The sequence below is a fragment of the Cornus florida genome, unplaced genomic scaffold, assembly GCF_030987335.1.
Source record: "Cornus florida cultivar Cherokee Brave unplaced genomic scaffold, ASM3098733v1 CherokeeBrave_3.0.0_Hap2_Chr10, whole genome shotgun sequence".
NCBI classification, from domain to species: domain Eukaryota; kingdom Viridiplantae; phylum Streptophyta; class Magnoliopsida; order Cornales; family Cornaceae; genus Cornus; species Cornus florida.
The window spans coordinates 53,934,868-53,954,754 of record NW_026775580.1 but is presented as its reverse complement, the minus strand read 5'-3'; the positions used below and the strand labels follow the sequence as shown (position 1 = coordinate 53,954,754).

The 19,887-nt window shown below is 39.5% G+C and overlaps 2 protein-coding genes and 1 pseudogene across 2 annotated transcripts; all 3 read right to left on the bottom strand.

Moving 5' to 3' along the window:
* Nucleotides 1–3,760: 3,760 nt before the first annotated feature.
* On the bottom strand, nucleotides 3,761–7,742 carry LOC132278762 (1-aminocyclopropane-1-carboxylate oxidase homolog 4-like). Its single transcript, XM_059780644.1, has 2 exons — nucleotides 6,807–7,742; nucleotides 3,761–4,110 (listed from the first exon to the last, which is right to left on the bottom strand). Exons 1-2 carry the CDS (start codon nucleotides 7,647–7,649, stop codon nucleotides 3,856–3,858), a joined length of 1,098 nt encoding a protein of 365 aa, XP_059636627.1. The 5' UTR covers nucleotides 7,650–7,742; the 3' UTR covers nucleotides 3,761–3,855.
* A 1,021-nt stretch (nucleotides 7,743–8,763) lies between these two features.
* LOC132277630 (uncharacterized) lies at nucleotides 8,764–9,368 on the bottom strand. The gene is made up of 2 exons (XM_059779469.1): nucleotides 9,126–9,368; nucleotides 8,764–9,015 (listed from the first exon to the last, which is right to left on the bottom strand). Exons 1-2 carry the CDS (start codon nucleotides 9,366–9,368, stop codon nucleotides 8,764–8,766), a joined length of 495 nt encoding a protein of 164 aa, XP_059635452.1.
* A 7,469-nt stretch (nucleotides 9,369–16,837) lies between these two features.
* LOC132277629 (1-aminocyclopropane-1-carboxylate oxidase homolog 4-like) lies at nucleotides 16,838–17,560 on the bottom strand (annotated as a pseudogene).
* Between the last annotated feature and the right edge of the window lie 2,327 nt (nucleotides 17,561–19,887).

Sequence of the window (19,887 nt, the reverse complement as noted above, 5' to 3'; positions counted from 1 at the left end):
CGGAAATAGTAATCATAGGAAAACCTAAATTTCATTATATACACAAGGTTATAGCATCAATTACAACATAAATTCTCCAAAATGATGAAAGAAAAGGGTTTAGATTACAAGCTTAGGGCTCATCCAAGCCCTAAGGAGAAGTTTAGCCACACATGGAGGGTGTAGATGTAGTCAATGAGTCCTCTAGATGCATTCCCATAGCTTGCTTCATCTTCTTCCTCCTTATCTTGATGCTTGAAATCCTAGAGAAATGGCTATTCTAGAGATTTTCCTTGCCTCCACTTCAAAACCCTAATTGCTATCTCTAACTTTTTCTCTCTAAAACTATCTAAAATTAGCTAACCCCTTACAAAATGGTCCAAAAACCTTTTTATACAAGACCTTTAGGACCAAATTAGGTCAGAAATAAGCCCCAAAATGATTCAATCCCTTAGCCATTTGGTAGGTGAAGTTCGGGGGAAACCGGGAAATAAAATAGCTCGTAGCCAGCACAGTTACGATCGATCGCAGGGATTTACGATTGATTATGAATTTCTACGATCGATCGTGCTGACGTGGCCTTCTTATCTTGACAATTGGCTGCCTTATCCGCTGATGTGGCAGTGCGATCGATCGCACCTTTCCTACAATCGATCGTGATGCTGACGTGGCACTTCGAAAGATGACATGACGGCTGAATAACTTATCCAATGACATGGCAATAGGATCGATGACGTGGCCTTGCGATCGATCGCAAGGAAGTTGTGATCGATCGTAAGCCCCTTTTGGCAGATTTTTTGAACTTTTCTGGATTTTTCTCGGTGCATTTGCTTGACTCCAAAAAGGCTTCAATGAACCGTTTTTAGCCCGTTTGAAGCTTATTGACCTAAAATTGACAAAAACACAAATTAGTACTAAAACAAGAAAATAAAGATAGATTGAAGGTCTAAACTACCTGAGATTATGGCTGAAATGTGCAATATTTCAGCACTTATCATAAATAAAATAAAATTTCAAAAAAATCTAGAAAAATCCGTGACATTACAACTTCTCATCAATTCCCTTCATATCTATTTGCTCATTATCTATATCTCATTAGTAGTCAAAGGAATATATTCTCTTTCAACTATGGCCCAAACTTTCTTACCTTAATTTTGCAAATAAGCACATATCTTGATTTTCTAAAAAGAATAATTTTCACCTTTGAATAAAGGACCACGTTGATTCGAACCACACTCTTTCGGTAAATAATTGTTGAAAAACAAAAACAGTTTTTTTAAATATATATATATTCCACAAGGATCAACTCAATATGTTAAATTTTGCTCTAATACCAAGTGTGAGTTGTGCAGCGGAAAAGGTTGTGGAATTTAGTTTGAAAAACACTTAGAGGGAGGTGAATAGGTGTAACGTGTTGCTTTACACAAATTTTCTCTTAAGGTAAATTTACCGAATTGAAAGCTAAATTAACCAATCATAAAGCAAAAATAATGCTAGTAAAGTAGAGTTTGAGCGACACCGGGTTTTAGGGAGGAAACCTAGCTGGAGAAATCATTCAACAATCAGAAAAAACTTAGAGACTATTGTGCGGTCTTGAGCGAAATGATTCACTATATATGAAGCAAAGTACAACGAACTTCGACTCATGCTCACACCCTCTCGCTCTACCAAGAACCAATTGCTGACCATCTTCGGCTTTGCGACACCCCCATCCAATATCTCGACCTTAGGCCTATTCTGTTGACTCTTGTAGAAATATTGCTAGTATATTAAACAACACTTCGCGAATGTTTTGAGCCATTTAAAGTGTAATTGCTCCCTCCTTTTCTTCAAATCTAAATTTGATGAAGATAAACAAAGGCTCTGCTTTCTCTGAATGGTATCAATGGATCGTCAATGATTCGGATTTTGATCAGATAATGAATAACATCTGAAATCACTCTTGTATATATAGTATGAATGCTTTTAATTATGAAATATAAACAATCAAAAAATCTCATAAACTTAGCTCTCAAAAAATACCTAAAAATTGTATGCAAAAGTTGTCTTAAACCCTAAGTGAGAATTGGTGTTTATACAGATTTTTTAGACCTAACAATACTTGGAAAACAAGTTTAATTTGTGCATCATTAGCCACAAAAATCTGACCCAAAAGGTAACCTAATTGGAGTAGGAAAGAAATTTCCAATTTAGTTCGAGGGATGCGTAACCGGTTCCATTTAGCACAAACAGTTCCTCTGAGGGAGTGTAATTTTTCAAATTGAATTTCGACAAAACAACCAGTGCAACCGGTTGCGTGAAGAACCACAATTTTCGCTAAGCCCGTGCACTTTTGTAAAGTAGATCTTTGAAAATTTTCTAAGGAACTAAAATGCCCTCACACACTTACCTTGTCTAATATGTGTTCTCATGGAACCGAAGTATGTCAACACGATCCCCAATACTTTAATTCTGCCAATTCCACTTCCGAACTTGAGATTCAAAGTAAAACAAAAAATTAAAACTCAATTGGACTTGTTTTGACACCGATTATTGCCAATTACAATATTATATCTCACACATTTTACCCTTCATCTTAAGAATAACTCTAAGTAGGGGTGGCAATTTCCGCTGCCCGAGCTGGTTTCCGCCTCGCCACGAATGGGACGGATTTGGTAAGCCCTTAAATGGAGTAGGGCAGATATGGTAATAAAAATTAAAATCCGTCTTGGGATTAGGGCGAGGGCGGATTTAGTGTTTAACCTGCCTCGCCCAAACCCAATTATATATATATACACACACACACACACACACACATATGTATTTAATTTGAATTTGAATTTTTCATTTTCATGTTAGAGGTGTTTATTTGTTCATTACATTATATTTTTGCATCTCTCAATAAGGTATTGATTTTTATTTTATGCTGCAAATTTCACTTCTAATTTTATTAATAAGCCACTCACCTCCATTTATTTACCATAGTTTAATTTATTGTAATAAATTAAATGGAGGAAGCGAGGTGGAGTCGATACTTCATCTGTCCTGCGGAAGCGGGGATGGCATACGAATTAAAAAACCGTCCTGGAGTAGGATTAGAGTTGGTATGGATGGTTTTCCAACGAAGCGGAGTAAGGTTTAGCCAACTCCGTCCCAAACCTGCTCTGTTGCCATTCCTAACTCTAAGGGCACTTTAGAACTTTAAATATGGAAAATTGTTTACATCATCTTTTTCAATAGTTGACTATGCTGACGATTAATGGTTGTTCGTTAAAAGTCTACATACAAACATGAAGAGAGGCAAGTGTAATTTAGACTAGCAAAGGGAAGGTTCGTGTAATATGGGCATCAGACCACCCCCTGTTCCGCCGAATGACCATTATCGGCCATTATCAGAATCCTCCCCATTCACAGTGGTGAGGATAAAGTGCAGATACCACCGGATTGTTTTCTCTCTGAAGAATTGGGGCTTTATGGCCTACTGCTAAGGGCTTGTATGGGTTGCCTCAGAGATGCCTCTTAGGTCTTAAAATTGTATTGGCTCTTTGTGGGCCGGTTTTGGCTTCTTAGCCCAGCTTTCTTTTAGTTTGTCTTTCATCCCATCCCATTTAGTGTGCCCTAAATCTTTTCCATTATATATATATATATATATATTGTTTCAGAATTTTTCCATTAAATAAAATGCGTAAAGTTTTATTAACCAAAGTTATTGAATAAGACCTTAAGCCCAAATGTACTCAACTCTTGATCAAAGTTTTTTTTTTTTTTTTTTTTCTTTAGTTGAAACTCTTGATCAAAGTAATTTGACAAATAACTATGTATAATGCATGGATATCGAAATAACGTAAAAATAAACAAGTTACGGAGTCTGTTACACTACGCATGCATGGTCCTCACTCATATTGTGATCTTATCTATTAGAGATTTGCTATCCAATCCCTTGCTATAGATGTTTTCATTGAACTCTTGCATGGTGAAATTGCGGTATATAGCTGGTTTTTCCGGGGTCAACAATTCTGATAAAGGTCCATAGTAGTGAGATTCTTTCCACTTGCTGAGGTTGAAAAACACGACGATTGAGATGCGAGGTTCCTTTGAGGAGTTGGCCACCACCCTGTGTTGAACACTTTGGTATTCGCCGTTGGACACTATCTGCGTATAAAAACAAAAAGATTCTAGCATAAATCACACACACACACACACACACACACACACACGTGTATACATGTTATTATATCAATTTATATCTCGAAAATATTTTCAAACTATCTTTTAACATTGACTTCATTAAACAAGTACATTACTTATGGAGTACTCTTTTATTTTATAATCAACATAAATTTAAAAATTCACTCTTATCAATACTTGCTCAAAAAATCAAAATATCCAAAAATTTTTAGATAGAGGGAGTGTGTGTGTATTTACATGTATTTATGCATGAAATAAGAATATTTATTTTTTAAGTATCATTTCCCTCTCTCTCTCTCTCTCTCTCTCTCTCTCTCTATATAGATATATTACACAACAGTACAACTACTGCCATCATCATTGCACATATGATATATATATATGGGTAAATTGCACTCACCCGTGCCATGATTAAAGATACTCAATTACAATTTAGACACCATTTGAACAATGACACCTATTTATGCATTTTAGCAACAAGGCTGTTTAGTGTTTATATTCAATTAAAACACATCTAAAAAAATATTATATTAATTTGGATAAATTTCACGAAACTCCCAATACTATTAATTTTTTCTCAAATACTCCCAACCTATTTTAGAAAACCCTTAACACTATAAAATTTGATCACATGACCCTAATTGCGATTAAATGACGAAATTAACCTTATGATATACCAAATTAATTAAAAAAAGTCAAAATTAGTATTTTACGGATTACAAAAATAGCTTTTCTCTCCCCCTTCTCCTCCTCCCTCTCTCTCTCTCTAAACGAACTTCAAACTACCATGTTCCTCCACTGATTGGATCTCTCACTGGAACCACCCCTTCTGAGCTCATCTAAAAGACTAAAAAAACCCTCAACACCTCCTTAATTTTCAGTTTCCACCGAGATCTCTCACCCCTCAGGAATGGCTTCTTTAAAAGCTGATTCCCGTCTGAACCAGGTCCTCATCCTAGCCCTAGAGAAGATCATCAAGCAAGGCTCTTGGTGCTAGCACTCCAAACTCGCCAACCAATGCAAATTCCTCCTCGAGAGACTCATTTTGCCGGAGAAGCCATTTCTCTCTCCCACCTCCCCCGACGACCAATCATAGCCCTACACCTCATCTCTCCCCGGCGTCCTCGGCCCCACCGCCGAATACTCCCTCGCCGACTGCGACTTCATCCTCACCCCCATAATCAACGCCTGCAGTTCCGAGAACGTCAAGATCGCTGATCCCGCCGTCGATTGCATCCAGAAATTGATCGCCCACGGCTACCTTTGCAACGAGGCAAACCCCGCCGGAGGCCCTGAGACGAAGTTGCTATCCAAACTGATCGAATCGGTGTGTAAATGTCGCGATTTGGGCGACGAAGCAGTTGAATTGCTGGTGCTCTCCGGCCCACTCCCAAACGACCTCGCTTCCATTTTCAGCCTAACAGTGAAACCTCCTCTCTCTCCGAGGATGTAAGGGACCCCTTCGAAGGAGCCAAACGAGCAATTAATTCTGACGCCGATCAACAATATCACCGACAGAGGAGAATTACTTATCTAAAATTGAGAATTTTGTCCAAGTCATGAACTGTAATTGGTCTTTGCACCTGAAAATCGATTCTACTTGGTGCTTCGGGCACGGCAGGAACGATGACGACTCTGAAATTTTGTGATACAAGCCTTCAATTGAAGACCAAACAGGGAAGAGCTAGGTTTTAAGAAGCTTGGTTGGGTAGATTTTAAGACCAAATGATACAAGCCTTCAATTGGCCGCTAGTGGTTGTGGGTTGGAAATAGTGGTGTCAGGTACGAAGATGGGGATGGTGGTGCTGCGGCAGTCGCCGATGGTGGCGCTGTAATTGCCGGATGTAATGGAGATGGAAATATATATATATGGGCAAAATTCATTAAGGTTATTTATGTAATTTGTAAAATACTAATTTATGCTTTTTTAAATAAATTGGTATATCAGAAGGTTAATTTTGTCATTTAACAGCAAAATTGGGGGCAATGTGATCAAATTTCATAGTGTTAGGGGCTTAGAAAGGGTTTTCTAAAGTGGGTTGGGGGTATTTGATAAAAAAACTGATAGTATTGAAAGTTTCGTGAAATTTGCTTTATCAATTTAATGTTTGTTTGAACTTTAGGAAGGAAAAAAAACCTTACAATTTTTATTTTAAAAGTAAAAAAGTAAATAAATAAAGAGAGAAAAGTATGAGACAGAGCTGAATATTTAGTGATCAAGTTTATTTTTTTTTTCTCTATTTTCCTTAAGGTCCTTTATTGTCCTTTTGTTAATTAAGGGGTAGATACGTAATTGTACCCCTCTGGCTGTCCTATAATCACAACTTTGAAGGAGCATGTGAGTTTGTGTGTTTTTTATAAAAAAAAAAATTGATGAAATACCGTAGATAGACAATCCTTGGTAAGTTAAAATTAAATAGGAGTGTGAACAAGTGTGATTTCAATCTCATGATATGTGAACGATCTGAGTTACCCCCACAAACCAAATCAAAAATATTTTGTATCATTCTAATTAATTAAAATATAACTGTACGGAAGAATATGAACTTCTTTCTAATATTAGTAACTCTGAAATTTATTTATTTTCTATATCCTTGATTATTAAAAATAAATAATAAAAAAATAAAAAATTGCTTGTGGTTATGTTGCGAGTACTTCACCTGAAGAAAGTCTCCAATGTTAATTATCATCCCTCCAGGAAGAGGCTTCACATCCACCCAATCTTCACCATGCTTAACTTGCAAACCATGCACCTGGTTCTGCACCAACACCGTCAAAAACCCAGGATCAGTGTGTGATGTAATCCCCATCGTCAGATCGGACTGAGGACAGTAAGGGTAACACACTCCCGCAAAAAGCCTCTTATCAGAAAAAGTCAACTCTTTGAACTTGCCAGACTCCAACCCTAAACCTTCACACAATAACTCCATCACTGTCTCACCCAACACCTTTGCATGCACGTCCCACTCCACCACCTCCCTCCGGCACACCACCGGTATGTCCTCCGCATTGGGTGGCTCCGGCCCCATCCACGACTGCAGCGCGTCGTGCCAGCTGGCCGCCTGAGCTCGATACAAGTCAGTGTTGCTGTTGTACATCACACCGCGTCCCTCCTCACGTTTGTAGTGCTTCGCCTTCACCTCCGGTGGCTGGTCGTGGAACGACTTGATGGCTGCGATGGTCTCGTCAATTACAGAGACCGGCAAGCCGTGGTTGATCACCTGGAAGAACCCCCAAGTTCCGGCAGCTTCTCGGATTTGTTGGACAATCTTCGGCCTATGGACATCGGAATTTATGTCTGAGAGATCGATGACTGGGATTCCGGTGGTGCACGCGGAAGAAGATTTGAGATGGGAGAGGGTTTGGGGAGGGTGAACGAAGAAGCTAGGGATGGTGGTGATGCCGGAATCAGAAAGACCTTTGACCCCCATTTTGGACTCATCGAATTCTTTCACTTCTTTCATCCGATCATAAACGACAGTTGCACCGACGGAGGCAGCCATCAGAAACACTAGTACTCTCAATGATAGCTTGAGAGAGTTATATGTGCAATAGCACCTTCTTTGCCATATGATGTATATCCACCTTGGAGAAGAGATTAATAAGAAAAGGTAAGATCAACTAATTAATTTGGTCACCTACCATTCTTGTACTGCATTGTCTTTGTCATAAAGAAGTCAGTGTGTGTGTGTGTATGATTATCTATTTGAAAATACAGTAATTAATTCAGTAGACTACAAATCAAATATGAATTAAGATTTATCGGTTCCGATAATAATATAATTCAATTTAAATAAATAATATTATAATATATAATATATAATACTCCCTCCTGTAATAGTGAGTCACATATATTAATGTATGTGAACACTATTTTGATACGGAGATAATAATATATATGTATTTGTGTGTATGTGTATGTGTATGTGTATATATATATATATATGTGCGTGTGTGTGTGAATTACTACTGTTAGATTATTGTTGATTTGATTATGTACCATAATATGATAGTGTAGCATGCATTTTAGTAACTCATTCCTAAAGTATCAATATACAAACACAGCTCCCATTTCCAAAACTAATTTAATCACATTTCGAGAGAAAGAGAAGGTTAGCAAGGGTAATGGTGGTCGAAGAAATTGACAGCAAAGACCTTTCTGAACATTGATACTTCATCTTCTAAATAATTTTCTCTCTTTCTCCTTGCTCTTTGTCCTTTTCTTCTTCTCTAGCCTATGCTACGTTTGATATGCAGAATGAAATGGAATGAAATGTCCATTCCAACCATCCTCACCAGTGCTAGCCAACCAGAAGGAAAACGGAACTGCTGGTCGTCTTGCAGCGACTTTATGGGGGTGCAAGAGGGTCAGTCGTGAGTGGAAAAGTTTTGTTTGGTATGCAATTTAAAGTTGGAATAGCCATTTCATTGAAATGAAAGTTTATTCCTGGAAATGAAAATAAAATCCCCAACTAAACTTTTGAAATGACCATTCCATTCCCAAGTAATATTTTTTAAAAAATCAAGCTCACAAAAAACTTTCATACTCCAAGTCCAAAAACCACCACCACCACCACCACCACCACCTTTCACCACAACCATCGCCAACTTTCACCATCACCACTTCCACTGCCTTCCACCACCGTTATTGCCACTACCACCGCCACCAATGTTGCCACCTTTAACCAACACACCGCCGCCACCTCCACTGCCTTTAGCCACTGCCACCTCCACTGCCTTTAGCCACCGCCACATTCCACCACTTCCACCACCGTTACTGCCACTGCCACCACCGTAGCTATCTTCCATAACCATCACACTACCGTCTCCACTACCTTCCACTGCCTCATCTATCACTACCGCCACTAACTTCCATCACCGCTGCCACCTCCACGAGAAATTATTTATTATAACCGTTGCGACGATAACGTAGTACAACAGATGGCTATAAACACTCCACCAAAGCAAAGTTGACTTACAATAAAACCAAAAAGCTGAAATATATGCTTTGGTGGAGTGTTTGTAGCCTTCTGTTGTACCACATCATTGTTGCAACGCTTACAATGAATAATTTCTCCACCTCCACCACTACCAACATCTCCACGGCCTCCGCCACCACCACCACCTTCAACCACCGCCGCCGCAATCTCCACCTCCACCGATACCGACTTCCACCACAGATTTCCATCACCACCACCACCTTCCACCACCACCGTCGCCATTCCTACCTCTACTGCCACCGACTTCCATTACCACCACTGCCACTTCCACCTCCACCTCCACCTCCACCACTACCGCCACTAACTTTCATCACCACTATCGCACCGCCACCTCCACCGACTTCCACCACCGCCACATCCACTACCGTCTTCCTCCACCACCGTCACCTCCACTGCCTTCCACCATCGTCACCTTCCATCACCACCTACACCACTTTCATCTTCCATCTTCCATCACCATCATGCCACTGCCTTCCACCATCATCACCTACACCACCGATGTCTTCCACCATTACCACCACCGCCACCGCCACTTCTTTCTACCAACACCTTGCTGCCTTCCACTACCACTACCTTCCAAAACCACCACCTACACTGTAGGTGCAAAATTTCTGTCTATAAAAGAATTAAAAAGAAATAACGCAACTCTCTCAAAATAAGATAATAAGTAACAAGAACAATTCAGAGAGAAGTGTATATTGCTCGATGATCTTTATTGGAGGTCTAGGCCTCTATTTATATACAAAAGGTGGCAGAATTACGGTAGGACTCGCCTTACTTGTCCTCTAATTCATTCCATATACATCATTCTTTACAAATAGAACTATTTCCCTTTCATAATTCTTTCCATGCTAAACATTCCTTAATATAACTTCCTTCTATCATGATTCCTTTGATTGGCAGGACTAATTCCTTCTTTAAAGGAATTTGGGCCGAATGCATCTTGGTCCAAACAACATTGTTAATAGGCCGGAAGTTCAACACTAGCGACCTTGGGCTATTGGTGTCTTTATCCGGGCTTGAACAGGGTTGGGCTTTTGTAACCCGTCAAGAGATTAAAAGTAAAATTTATCTTGTGGCTATGTGGATGACTTTTATTGAAGGGAGATTTTTCCTTCCACACTTTGCCCCCAATTCCCTTTTTAATTAGTTTACGGCTCCTAATTAGAATGGAATTGAAGTTATACGATTGCCAATTTTGTAAGAGGCGGTTTCGAGGAGAAACCACTGATATTCTGACCACCGCAACTTGTTTTTGGCTTCACTGCGTTCATTGTGCTCTCTGCTTCAGCGCAATTCCAAGTTAGTTTTCCAGTTACTTCTTTAATCTCGTATAATGAGCACTTCACCTACTTCATCTTCCCCTATTCTCATTAGGGTTCCTCCTCCTAAGGTTTGTGACCCTCTTGAATTTGCGAACGATTCAGTCAATCAAATGGATATTTCTCGACCACAAGCCGAAGTATCTACTTCCGGGTCAGATGGTGTTTTCACCAAAGAGGAGAGAAAGATGATTTTGTTTATCCGTCGTCTCAAATTCACCATTGAGTCTGTAATGGAAGAATTTGAAATCCCCGAGGGGGTAGAAATTGTTGAATACCCCAAAGAAGCGATTTCAATTCCGGTGAAGGCGTCAGAGAGAATGAATTGCTCTTATCGGTTGGGCACCTTAATGCTCTTCGATTTCCTCTTCATCTCTTCCATCATTTGATCTTCAATAAGTTAGGTCTTGCCCCGCTTCAAGTAAACCCTAGCTTTCTTCGAATAGACTCGTCACTTTTGGTCCGCCGAAGGTTAGAGAGTCTTGAATTGACTCTCGCTGACCTGCTATTTACCTACACCATCTCCAGGCATGGGACCGAGCCTGGTTGTTTTTATTTTACTTCCTCTCTTCAACAGAGGATATGTACGGACCTTCCTAATTTCGAGAAGAAATGGAAAGAGCGGATGATAATTGTTAAAGGGAATTGGGCTGTGTCTCAATCGAGCAAACTCCTAATCCCACACAAATTTGGAAAGTTAGGTATAGAATATTTTCCATCCCTTCATGACAAGTGCTCTGGTTGTTTCCCATGTCGAGTCTTACTCTTTCGTCACACTTATAAATTTCTTAGTGTTTTTCCAGTGACCTTCCCCTCCTCAGCAGCTAAGAATAGGCTCTCCTTTCTCGAGGAACAGGTTTGGATTGATCCCCCATCCATTTAGGAGTTGCTTACTTCGTGCAATTTAAAAGAAATCACTTCCAGCATTGCAGCAACTAACCTCATGGATTTGACCCTTCCTTCTTTTGACAGCTTCCTTCTTATTGATGAGGAGAAGAAAAGAGCTGAAACTCTTAAGAAGAAAGCGGCAGAGGATCAGCCTCTTGTCGTTATTCGTTCCACTGAGCATGAGAAGGAGGTTGACGAACCTCCTCTGAAGAAGACAAGGCAGAACCCCCCTTCTACTAGCAAGGGCAAGAATGTCTCCAAGAGTAAAGGGAAGAAGGCTAATAAAGCTGACCCTAAGACTGAGGTTAGGGATTACATCCTAGCTGAGGCTGGAGAACCTTAGAGGCCCACTTTCTCCAGAGCTGACAAGTCAATTCTTCACTCTGGAGATTCCGTAGTCACTGACCCTTCTGCTGCTTTGGCAGTAGCTAGGGGAATGTGGTTACTAAAGGGTGAGGAAATCATTGGCAACATGGGGCTAAACCAACTGCTTCCTTCTGCCCCTGTTCGTGCTATAAAAGTTCATATTTCTCTTCTGCTTTGATATTTGCCTTACTTTCCTTTCATATTTTTTTACATTATCGCTAATTATGTAGAACATGTACCATACCATGGCCCTATGTGCCACTGCTGAGGCTCAATCCCTTTCTATCAAGAAACTGGAGAAGGACCTTGCCAATGCTGAGAATAAGGCTTCTAATGCAGCTCTGAGTGCAAAAATAGCCTCTAAGGCAAGGGATGTTTACAAGAATCGCTTGGCAGCATCTGAAGCCAAGGTGGAGGCATTGGAAGCTGAGAACCAGCGCTTGAAAGATGCAACTGGCACCTGCATCACTACTGGGAAACAAATGCAAGGACGCTACTCCACCTTGGTACGCTTATCCAGTGCAAAGGCCTTCAGGTTCGGCTTTAGCCAGGGCTCAGGTGACAAACTGAATGACCCAGAAGCCTTTGACGCTGACATAGAAGTGTCATTCCCTTATGCTGAGGGCCCACAGGCCCAAGAAGCTGAGGTGCTATTCGTTGAGATAGTGAAGTCTCACCAGGAGGATCATCCAACTCCAAATTCGTCAGCTCATCCATCTTCAAACCCGTTAAGCCCTCCAACCTCAAGTCCGAATGTGGTGGACGCTTTTGATTCTGCTCCTTTTGATCCAAAAAGGAAGTGAACTTGTATAATTTCTGCTCTAAGATAATATTAATTTTGTTTGCAAACAGTAATTGCTTTAATTTTTATGTTTGCTTTTGAGAATTTGCCTTTGGAAATTTGCATATCTATGGGTGTTTCTGGGTTGCATATAGCCACTGAATAGCTTCTCCTATTTTTAAGATAAATTCTTTCTCTGGGGACTTTGGATTCCTCGTGGTCCGAAGCCAAAAGTAAAGAAATATAAGAAGGGAATTCCTATGACAGTTCGATCATTTAACTGAAGATTGTTTTGTCATTTAGTGATTTAACCGTTAAGGGAACCCTTGTGATACCCCCGAATTTTCGGATGCGGGTTGGCCAGGCCTACGCCCGACTACCCGAGGATATCAAAACAATTAGTAATAAACGAATACAGAATACAATTAAGATAAACAGGAATAAATAAAATTGCTGAAAAAAACTAAAATGATAATCCAGAAACCGAAACCCAAGAATAAATTTTATAAATAAGAAACTCTTGTGATACATTCAACTTCTCCATTTCTAATACAACTCGGGAATCCATTTGCTGGACCCCTAATATAACTCCAACTCTGAAAAACAACAACACAAAAAAAATCCAATGCTAAACCGTGAAGAAAACTCCTACATCGTCGGAAGAATGAGTAGCCGTCTCTGCTTAGCACGATCAAGCTCTAAGACCTGGAACTGTCCGTTACCTGAAAAATAATAGTAGGTCAGGCTCACAAACAAGTTCTATCCTAACTACAATCCAAACAGGGACCCGATACGCAGATACATCCTAGATGCCTCAACCATATCTATATAGATACATCCTAGATGCCTCAACCATATCTATATAGTCCGTAAATATATATATATATATATATATATATATATATCCACACTACAGGACTCTCACTAGACTATGATGAGGCTCTCAACCTGAATAGAAGGCAACATGCAAAACGCACATAAGTGGGCATGACTACCTAAGCCTAATAGGGTATACCTCAACCAACACAGCCAGCTACGCATCCTACTGCATATACGCTCCTTAACCAACAATCCTGAGACTGAAGCTCATATCGCGGTACCATAAATTATATATATATAAATTTCATCCAAATACAATGTTGTGTCGGTCAACTGTTCGTCGTCCAGACACGACAAATAATTAGGATTTAAATGTTTTAATTAAATCCTTACCCTTCCTAATACAGAAATATAAACAACCATCCAATATATCGTTCAAATGTTTTAGTTGACAGGACATGAAACCATATAAGATTTAACTATTTTAGTTAATCCATTCCGTATGTATGAATGGGTAGGAATTAGCGTTTTGATCTAATCCGTCCCTCCATATGCCACCGTCCCATACCAGTGCATATAATGCATATGATCCATAAATGATGCAACACTTTAAACAGCACATCAAATAAAATCCACATAATCCATATAGTTGATAAAAACATAATTTAAACAGTTTATCAATTAAAAATCCATAATAATATCTATGTAATTGACGAGACAAAATTTAATCATTCGTCAATTTAAATTCCAGAATCCATCCATGTAATTAACGAGACAAGATTTAATAATTCATCAATTCGAAATCTAGTATACATCCATGTAATTGACAGAAATATAATTTACTAATTCTTCAATTAAAACCAGACCAACATCCATGTAATTGATAGAAAATATGTAATTAACTCTTCAATTAAATCCAGGAGAAACATAACAGAATCTAATATGTATAAGACCCTATTATGCATCCAAAACAACTTTTAAAAACTAATCCAGTTATTTAGGTTGCTAAACTAAATGTAAGCAACTAAATACTTTACAACCGTCAACCGTGTGCGACATTGCTTAAAACTTCCACATGGTAAAAACCCTTAGCATATAGAGATAATTTATGCCCTGTGGGTTCAATTACAGCATAATATCATGTTTAGAGTCCATGCTACAATCCTTTAAATTTTTAAAACAAGATTAAACAATTCAGTCCTTCCTATCCATTAGCAGCGTGCAAAGTTGCTTATTTTTATACTGTTTATTCCATTTATTCTACGGATCAAATTATGCAATTAGGGAGTTTAAAATCCCATTGCAATTACTTTTAAAATCCACAGTCCAATCCTTGAAACAATTACAGCATAATATCATGTTTAGAGTCCATGCTACAATCCTTTAAAATTTTAAAATAAGATTAAACAATTCAATCCTTCCTATCCATTAGCAGCGTGCAAAGTTGCTTATTTTTATACTGTTTATTTCATTTGCTCTACGGATCAAATTATGCAATTAGGGAGTTTAAAATCCCATTGTAATTACTTTTAAAATCCTCAGTCCAGTCCTTGAAACAATTCAAAATCCCAGACACGCCCAAAACAGTTCCGGAACGCAACCAAACAAGGCCAAACCAAGGGAGCCTGCTCTCTAATCAATAGAGCAGGCTCTATGCACCTTAAAGCTAGCTCCCTAGCCCTTAGAGCCGGCTCTATGGAGGGAGGAGCCGGCTCTCTCCTTCTTTGAGAGCTCTGGTCCACTTCTCCTCCGTTTCCAACCATCTGCTTCGTCTCCGGCCGCTTCCAACCTTACTGTGCTTCATCTAAACTGATCTTAACAGTCTACTATATATCTAGTATCATCCCAGTCCTTTGTTTATAATAGTGAGACTTAATACAACAATTAAAACAGTACAAATTTGTATGCTTTAAAACAGATGACGAACACCAAAGTTGGAAGAATTATTTCAGACAAGATAAACACATACAGATGATCAAGTTGACATATTATAAACAAACAAGATTCAATGAATGATTAATTAAAACCCTGGAGACTATCTAGGTATGCACAGAACACAAGCCAACGGGAGAAAGAAAGAAAAAAACTTGCCTCTTAAGGTTTCGGTTTGAAACCTTTAACCGCCTTCTTCCTAGGTTTTTCGGTGACCTTTGTTACCATTGAACCTCCTCTGCTGCTCTTGGTTTAACCAACGATCCAGCCCCTGTTCCTCCTCCTCCTTAGTTCAGCCCTCTGGACTAAACCCTAGATTATCTTCCTCTCAGTTTCTCTCTATTCTCACTGTTCATGAATAAGGTTTGTCCTTTCAACCCTAAACAGACTTATAATGATATATTTATAGGCTTGACGGAAACCTAATTCTAATCCTAAGAGGAGAATGAAAAGGAAAATAAAATAAAATAAAATATAAAAAGAAAAATAGGTATAAGTCAGCTCCCCTAACCCATCGTGACAACATATATATATATACTGAAAATCCCAACTAATGTAACTATTAATGACAATTAATAATTAACAAAACACTATATACATATATTCCAGATAACACATAGACAATTAAAACAAGAACTATTTAAAACAATTTAAAACACAAGCAATTTAATCAAATAATTAACACCCAATTTAAATCACATAATTAAAATAAACAATTTGCCACATAAGTACATAGACACAAAATCAATTAAAAATGCACATAAATAAACTTTAAATTCTAATTTTATCATTTTGGAAATTAGGGGTATTACAACCCTTCTTGTCATTACTTACATTGAGTATGTATATCAATACTTGTCTTTTCTTATATTATTTCGAGGTGGGACAAACCTTTGATGGGCTCAACATTGTTGGGCCCAATATTGAGGACTGAATGTGTGATATCCATCAAAAGTTTTCCCCCATTTAGGTTTAGACCCATTGGAGTACCTTCGAACACAGGTGGTCCAAGGTGTTATCTTCTTCAGAAGTGGTGTATGCCTTAAAAGTTTGGCTGTCTTCTTCGGACTCTTGGGATCCGGAGCGTGGAGTTCCTTGGTGATGAGAGACATTGTATTGTATCGGACACTTAGGGTCCGAGGTATGTAGTTCTTTGGACTAGTGGGTCTAAAGATTCAAAAGTGAGAGAAGGCCAAGGAAAAGAGTAACAGTGACCTAGCCAGATTCCCAAACGTTTGTTCAGGATCCTATATTTCACGGTCACTCCATCCTTGGCGTTGTCATCTAGTAATATTCGCTTATATGAGCTATCCCTTCTTCTTGTATTTTTTCAATGTGGGACACCTTACCTAAGAAACTTTAGGCAAATTAAAATAATTTCAAGGTTGATATCTTCATGATCCGAGGATTCTCCAAAAGATGGACTTACAAAAGAGTTTCCCCTGATATACAGATCTCCGATTAAGCGACTTTACTTTAAGATCCATTTATCAGGGGGCACCTTCCGTGGCGATCAGTAGTTATAGGATAACATCATATATGGTATTCCCTTTTCTTCTTTGTTTTCAATGTGGGACAACTTTTCATGGGCTTGAAACTGTTGGATAACACAGTCCCGCAAAAACCTTAGTATCAGAAAAAGTCAACTCTTTGAACTTGCCAGACTTTAACCCTAAACCTTCACACAATAACTTCATCACTGTCTCACCCAACACCTTTGCATGCACATCCCACTCCACCACCTCCCTCTGGCACACCACCGGTATGTCTTCCACATTAGGTGGCTCCGGCCCCATCCACGCCTGCAGTGCGTTGTTCTAGCATACCGCCTGAGCTCGACACAAGTCAATGTTACTGTTGTACATCACACAATGTCCCTTCTCACGTTTGTAGTGCTTCACCTTCACCTCGGTGGCTGGTCGTGGAACGACTTGATGACTGCAATGGTCTCGTCAATTACAGAGACCGGCAAGCCGTGATTGATCACCTGGAAGAACCCCCAAGTTCTCTCAAATTTGTTGGACAATCTTCGGCCTATGGACATCAGAATTTATATCTGAGAGATCGACGACTGGGATTCTGGTGGTGGTGCACGTGGAATAAGATTTGAGATGGGAGAGAGTTTAGGGAGGGTAAACGAAGAAGCGAGGGATGGTGGTGATGCCGGAATCAGAAAGACCTTTGACCCCCATTTTGGACTCATCGAATTCTTTCATTTCTTTCATCCGATCATAAACGACAGTTACACCGACGGAAGCAGCCATCAGAAACACTAGTACTCTCAATGATAGCTTGACAGAGTTATATATGCAATAACACCTTCTTTGCTATATGATATATATATATATATATCAACCTTGAAAAGGTTAGATCAACTAATTAATTTGGTCACTTAACATGCTTGTACTGTATTGTCTTTGTCATAAAAAATTCAATAAATAAATAAATATAAATATAAATATATATATGATTATCGATCCGATTCGATAAGTCGGATATAGATTGAGATCCTTAAGCCCATACTTGATAATAATTTGAATTCGACAATTTAATTAGCTAACAAATCGAATATCAATTAGGAATGATCCGATCCGATAATAATCTAATCCAATTTAAATAAATAATATTATAATATATAATATATACTCCCTCTTGTAATTGTGAGTCATATATATTAATGTATGTGGACACCTATTTTGATACGGAGATAATAATATATATATATATATATATATATATATATATATATATTTGTGTGTATGTGTATATATATATTTGTGTGTATGTGTATATATATGTGTGTGAATTACTTACTGTTAGATTAGTGTTGATTTGATTATGTACCATAATATGATAGTGTAGCATGCATTTTAGTAACTCATTCCCAAAGTATCAATACACAAACACAACTCCCATTTCCAAAACTAAAGTATTCACAATTTTGAGAGGAAGAGAAGGTAAGTAAGGGTAATGGTGATCCAAGAAATAATTGACAGCGAAGACCTTTCTAAACCTTTTTTTTTTTCCTGGCAAAGAAATTGATTTAATAACAACTGAAGAATATAAACATAAAGCAGAGCTCACAACACACATGACATGAAACAACAAGGAGCTCTGTAAGCATACATGCCTTACATAAAAATGTTACTTGGCCGAAACCATGATTAACAAGAAAAACCATGAAACGCCACCTATTGGCCTTGTCAAACACCAAATGGGGAACACACCGCCCGAACACCAGCATCACAACATCCCCGAGCACTAGAGTTGCGACAGCAATTAAAGCAACCAGACCAACACTCCTCACACTGGATGACTCCAAGGCCGTGTGCACCACGTGATAAAACGCCCTGCCAAACGTGTCTAAGCAAAAGGCAGTAAACGGCTAAAGTTGGCAAAGAGTATCCACCAGAAAATATTGTGCCCCCGCCGAGAGATCAATATGGATTGGGAATAAACTAGGGACAACCACAATGTTGATATATCGCCGTGAGCCCCGAGAGGCAACTGCAACACCTCCCTATGCTACGTTTGGTATGCAGAATGGAATGGAATGAAATGCCCATTCCAACCATTTCTTTGTTTGGTATGCAATTTAAAGTGGGAATAGCCAGTTCATTGAAATAAAAGTTCATTCCTGGAAATGAAAATAAAATCTCCAACTAAACCTATGGAATGACCATTCCATTCCCAAGTAATATTTTTTTAAAAATCAAGCTCCCAAAAAACTTTCATGCTCCAAGTCCAAAAACCACCACCACAACCACCGCCAACTTTCACCATCACCACCACCTCCACTGTCTTCCACCACCGTTATTGCCACTGCCACCGCCACCAATGTTGCCACCTTCAACCAACACACCGCCACCACCTCCACTGCTTTTAGCCACCGCCACCTTCCACCATTTCCACCACCGTCACTGCCACCGCCACCACTGTAGATGTCTTCCATAACCACCACACTACTGCCTCCACTACCTTCCACTGCCTCATCTATCACTACCGCCACTAATTTCCATCACCACTGCCGCCGCCGCCACCACATCCACGAGAAATCATTCATTGCAACCATTGCGACGATGACGTGATACAACAGATGGCTATAAACACTCCACTGAAGCAAAGTGGACTTACAATAAAACTAAAAAGCTGATATATATGCTTTGGTGAAGTGTTTGTAGCCGTCTGTTGTACCACATCATCATTGCAACGCTTGCAATGAATAATTTCTCCACCTCCACCACTACCAGCACCTCCACGGCCTCTGCCCCCACCACCACCTTCAACCACCACCACCGCTATCTTCACCTCTACCGATACCGACTTCCACCACAGATTTCCATCACCACCACCATCTTCCACCACCGCCGCCACCTCCACCTCCACCTCCACCACTACCGCCACTAACTTCCATCACCACCACTGCGCCGCTACCTCCACCGACTTCCACCACCGCCACATCCACTACCGTCTTCCTCCACCATCGTCACCTTCCATCACCACCTACACCACTTTCGTCTTCCATCACCACCATGCCACTGCCACCGCCACTGTCTTCCGCCATCATCACCTACACCACCGAGGCCTTCCACCATTACCACCACCGCCACCGCCACTTCCTCTACCAACACCC

Excerpts from the sequence above, each read along its gene's own strand:
- LOC132278762 (XM_059780644.1), bottom strand. The coding sequence starts at position 7,649 with ATGGCTGCCTCCGTCGGTGCAACTGTCGTTTATGATCGGATGAAAGAA. Across the intron at positions 4,111-6,806 it reads ACATTGGAGACTTTCTTCAG|ATAGTGTCCAACGGCGAATA; the intron begins GTGAAGTACTCG and ends TTTTATACGCAG.
- LOC132277630 (XM_059779469.1), bottom strand. The coding sequence starts at position 9,368 with ATGGCGACGGTGGTGGTGGAAGGTGGTGGTGGTGATGGAAATCTGTGG. Across the intron at positions 9,016-9,125 it reads TTCAGCTTTTTGGTTTTATT|TTAGTGGCGGTAGTGATAGA; the intron begins GTAAGTCAACTT and ends CGGTGATGGAAG.